Genomic DNA, 5,614 nt, shown 5'->3' with positions numbered 1-5,614 from the left:
TTTAATGGAATTATTATCAATATCAAATCGAAAGTACGTTTATTTCATGTCCTCGACTATTCGCAACGGCATGTTTACTATATCTGTCGACTATAAGATCGCGTTCTATCATCAAAATGCACGTATGACAAATATTATCATATATTTAATTTCATTCATAGGAACAAATAGATAGAAAAAAGCACTCCACCTTTGTTGAATTGAGCTAGCAAAAAATTATAAAATGAAAAAAATACAATATAAATGATAAAACAAATAACAAATTTCCAAATCAAGTAACTGCTCTGTCCGGTTGAATCTCTCTTCAAAGCTTGTTACATTAGTCAGTAAACCACAAGAAAATTTACTACCGCATATTTATCTTACTGGTTCATTAGTGTGACAGTAGTATGATTTAAAAGATGATTATATAAACGACAAGATAAAAGAGACCTTGAAGTTTACATTAACAGATTAAGAACCGGAACCCAAATTGAAATAGCAAAGCAAAAAAAAGGTAAATACAATGAATTTTCTCGATAAATCATTTTTAAGAACCATTGAACATTAAATTTTAACATTTAAAGTTCTTTGCAAAAGTAGTATAAATAGGAAGTGCATCAGGTCTTTTTCACTTCTTCTCTGGAACCCTAGGCCTTTGCATCAACCAAGGTAAGAACCATATTCGAGTCTTTTGACATATTTAAAAATTAAGTTTCTCGAAATGGAGAAAATAACTTGCTTTTATAGCTTTTGTTACCAAAACTAAAAACAATAAATAAACAGCTACTTGCTATTTCATGAACAGAAAGAAGATTAAGATTGGCAAACAAGTCTCCATTATTAAGCTACTTTTTATATTATTTCACAAAAGTTCAGAAATGCTGATAAGACTTTACAATGTCATTCTTTGTCAAAGTACATTAAAAATACAGTATTCTTATCAGGAAATTAGAATTACTCTCCGTATCCAATTAGATTTCATTGCACCTTTTAAGATAATAATTCAGGTAATAATATATCGAACATTCGGAATCTCTTTATCTTCATGTAGATCATGACAAGTTTCTAATTTGATTTAATATGAGTAAAAGATGTAAAGTATGAGAATATAGCTAGTGTTAAAGTGGGATTAAATGATATTAAAGCAGAGGTAAGTGATATTCCAGTATTTTTTTTATTATCTGCATCTTATTGTTTCCTCAACGACGCATCTTAAGTGTGAATTTTTTTCAGATTTGTCTAAAATGCAGTGAAACTAACAAAATATTCTCTTGTTATTGTCGTAAAAATATCAAACGTTCCAGAAGAAAAAAAATGTTGAACATGTTACATCAATCCCTAAACTAACGAAAAATGTATGAAGGAGGCATCCCCAGACAAACAAAAATAATTCTCCTAATTCAATTTTACAAATATGTGCATTGTTTGCATTCTATTAACCGATCTTGTGATTTAAAGGATGTTTAAGCTGCTGTGTTGCCTAGCTCTGATCTCTTTAGCCGTGAGTGATGACTACTATGGCTCCTACTACGGCAAAGGCAAAGGCTATGGCTATAGTCCGTTCTTCCGTGGAGGATATTTAGGATCTTACTATGGAGGTCCAGGATTCATAGGAAATTACTATGGAGGTAAAGGATTTGGTGGCAGAGGATTTAGAGGAGGTTACTATGGCGGCTGGGGATATGGAGGATTAAGAGGAGGTTACTATGGTGGCTGGGGATATGGAGGATTAAGAGGAGGTTACTATGGCGGCAAGGGATATGGATATGGTGGCAAAAAATACGGGGTAAGTTTTTATTCTGGAAAGGAATATGAAAAAGATTTATTTTGTTTTATCTTAATTTTTTCTTTGAATGTAACTCATGTTTTATCTTCTTTTTTCAGGGCTATTATTAAAGCTTGAGAAAATGTATTTATAAAAAGTACTGTTATACCTTGATGATAAAATAAATGATAAATAACAACGAGACTTCATTTTATTATATCCTTCCAAAGACACATGATTTCTGGAGTCAAAAAACAATCATTTTAAGTTGGTGATCATGCAACCAAAAGACGAAAAAATAAATAACGTCTGGAGAAATTTTAATCAACCGTTGCAATGTTCATATTTGTTAAATAATTCATTTAATGTAATCATTTTCATGTCACCACGTCAAATTCAAATGATAAACCTATATTAAATTAAAATCAGTAGTTTGTTTGAATCCAATGCTGCCGAACATGAAAGCAGAAAAGACAAGCTTTTGAGGGACGCAAGGGGAATAAATCTGTATAGAATTTAAAGCAAGGCAAAAATGGTATGATACGATGTGAAGAACGTAAAAAGCCTGAAAATGTTTCGACAACTGGTCTTTAAAAGTTGTGAATGACATTTGAAAGAAATGAAAGAATCTTCTCCTCATGAAAAATCGACCTGTAAGAAAAATGTCAAGTTAACAGACGTAAAAAAGTTTAAAAATAACTATAATCGCCAATTTTTTTAATGGCGGAACGCTTTGAATGTTGCAGAGCAACTGTTCTGTTTATAACGAAGAAGACTAAGTTTATGATCAAGTTATTCAAACATAACTTTTATTTAGTGGTTCGTAAATATTTCGTTAATTGATAGGTTATTTACCGCAAACAAATCGCCATGGAATATATAATTGGAAAGTGTACAATCGTAAATATCTTGCATTCCATGTTTGATCAAAGTCCTCGTCGGGCTACTGACAAATAAGTTGATGTTAGAGGGATTTCAAGAGCCTCTTGCTCTTAGAATTTTACAAAAAATAGAAAACAACTATATAGCCAAAATCGAATTTTTATGAAGCTTTTAATAACATTATTTCTGAATAAAAAATTTTAACGTGATTAAAAAAATGAAAATACTGTCAAATAACCTAATGGTACTGAAACCATATATATCATAATGTTTTGGTGTTAAGTTACCATTAACTTCTTTCTCTAGTTAGATATTTAATTATGAAACAGATGTGTCAGACTCTGTGGAATCTTTTATTTCAAGTTCACGGGGATATATCGAGTCGACATATGAATGGAAGTATCTATTGTTAATTGATAATACATTGTACATATATCTAAATGTCGAGATGAATACCGCAGCAAGTGTTTTGTCTTCGTATGACGGGGCGCAATTGATACCCATGGGAATTCCAACAGACTGTTGGAATACTTTATCTCCAAAAATACATAGATGTTGTCAATCAGAAACTCAAGCATCTTTTCAATATCTACTTCAGAGAACTTGTGTGTCCAATCAGAATGTTTTTGAACAAAATTATTTTGCAATTGACCAATGACAAGGTAAGTAAATTTACGAGTTCCATTTCTATTGAAAAAGCAGCTGTTTATGATGTCAAAAAGCTTGGGCTTTAATTTATCGTAGGGAATGGTTTTATAAAGTGTTGAAAAGTCGAACGCTTTGATGTTACTGGGTTTTGGTAAAATTTTATGATTTAAAATTTTCTAAAAGTATCCGATTTACTTCACTTCGCGAATATATAGTCGTACAGTACTACAGAAGTCTCTTCTTCACTACTTCTAATATTTCAGCGAGGAGTAATATTTACTGGAACCCGTATCTTTGTTTCTGAGGATTTTTTATGAAGTTTAAAATTCAGTTTATAAGAGTGGTAATTCAAATTCATTTTTATTTTAAGGAATATTAAGAATATTTAAAACTGACATATGATTTTGAAGAATTCTCTCCGTAGAAAGGGAGCTATGGGTATACGTTATATTACCACTTGCAGAATGAAATCTCTGCTACTTTCAATACAATTGAAATAATGAGCCTTACAAACAGACAATGTTGTTATTTGCTTTGTCAGCTGGGACCAGTACATATTAATAGTGTTCAAATATCTCATCAACAGGTCCAATATCTTACTCAGTGGTCCAACATCGATTTTTTTCCCGCCCAGTTAAAACATTGGAAATGTCAGACTTACTTAGTATAAATTTATATTGGTAACAAATTTTAAAGGTATACCACACAAATTTGTGAACACGGTGTAAGACACGCACCCCTGGAAATTCCAGAAGTGGGATCAAGTGCCTAGGAGAAGTAAGCATCCCCTTTCGACCGGTCACACTCTCCCTGGACTCTATGTATCAATCGGGTAGACAGAATAATCCGTAGTCAGATTTAGCATGAAAACAAAGGCTTAACAATTGATATAAAACATCTCAATCAAAAAAAACAAAATAACCATTGATAGGTTGAATTTGCCAAAAAGGTCATTATAACGACCAAAGAATTTTCAAAATGATGATTTTAAACGAGGTACATAAATCTCAACTGAACGAAGCATTACGCCGACTGACCTGTATACATTTTGACTAAACGACTTGCCCCTATTATATTGATCCGTGCTATGACTGATCCTTGGATTACAAAGTCCATAACACTGTTACATGCTAAAACTTCATCAACTGCACCAATTACATCTGGAATATAAATAGTTTCAGGATGAGAGCTAGTGACTTTGAGTGACTCAAGGTGTGGATTTTCCGCGACAAGGTTCTGTGTATGACCTCCAGTCTTCTTCGATCCGCTATCACCAAAGTTTCTTCTATGTCTTTAGTCAGACGTTTTTTTTTTTTTTTAAATTGTAGTTTATTTTAGTTTTTTTTATGCCTTTTCCGTGGTATAATGTCGATGTTGACGGGGTTTTTACACCACAAATTTTGTAAATGAAATTTTGATATTGCAGCAGACAATCTGCGTCTGTGCAAGCTTGATTTAACAATGAAATCATTTTATGTATGCTAAATTTGTGGCGTTTGGAGTTGAACAAGGCTACAGGAGTTGTCGAACTACCCAATAATTAAAACCATTTATCTAAATAGTAATAAATGCCATAAATTAATGACATGTAGATTTTGAATGCATCTCGTTTTAATTTTCCTTCAATAATTTTTAAGGAGAAAAGGGGACACTCTAACCTAACAGTTGAATATCAACTTGGAAACCGTTGGGGTTCCAGTTGAATCAAGCCATTTTAGCGATGGTTTTATTGGACTATTTGCAATAAAGTACATGGCTAATTAATCAGGTAGTGCACTTGTTAGATATGACGTCACAGAATATAGCCTTATCTGCTCGCTTACATTAATATACAACACTTCAATCTTCGTTGGTTTCTTGAGCTAAATATAGAATATCTATGCGAAACCTTTTGCTATCAATTTCTATTATAAAATATTAATGCCTCAACCTTTTTATTAATAGCAGAAATCTAAAATGGAAAACAATACTCATGAAAATATTTTTGTGAACTACCTTGAAAAAAATTGTCAGGACTTCATAGCACCTTCAAAACAGAAAGAGAGAGAGAGAGGGGGGGGAGATGCATGTGGACTGTTATTAGATTTTTGGAGTATTGGATGCTCACTTTCGAATGAAATATGGAGATAACGAACAGTATTCAAGCTAAAAATCAATTTAAACAAAACAAATCAGGATCTGAGCAAACACCGACCTCCTGAACATCAGAGGTGGGAACACGTGCCATGGAGGAGTAGGCATCCCCTGCCGACCGGTCACACCCGTCGTGCGCGCCTTGTCATGATCGGAAAAAACGGAAAAATCCGTCGACAAGTCAGTGTGTAAATAATGGCCTAA

General features: G+C 32.8%; 1 protein-coding gene across 1 annotated transcript; it reads left to right on the top strand.

Moving 5' to 3' along the window:
* The first annotated feature begins 618 nt into the window (after positions 1–618).
* LOC133183215 (keratin-associated protein 19-2-like) lies at positions 619–1,946 on the top strand. Its single transcript, XM_061318163.1, has 3 exons — positions 619–651; positions 1,441–1,768; positions 1,867–1,946. The coding sequence occupies exons 2-3, from the start codon at positions 1,442–1,444 to the stop codon at positions 1,876–1,878; spliced, it is 339 nt and encodes a 112-aa protein (XP_061174147.1). The 5' UTR covers positions 619–651; position 1,441; the 3' UTR covers positions 1,879–1,946.
* Positions 1,947–5,614: the final 3,668 nt, after the last annotated feature.

Source organism: Saccostrea echinata, unplaced genomic scaffold (genome assembly GCF_033153115.1).
Source record: "Saccostrea echinata isolate AGI-Se365-2 ecotype Australia unplaced genomic scaffold, CSIRO_AGI_Sech_v1 ptg000009l, whole genome shotgun sequence".
NCBI lineage: Eukaryota > Metazoa > Mollusca > Bivalvia > Ostreida > Ostreidae > Saccostrea > Saccostrea echinata.
The sequence above is the reverse complement of the archived record's forward strand: the minus strand, read 5'-3'. Positions and strand labels throughout refer to the sequence as shown.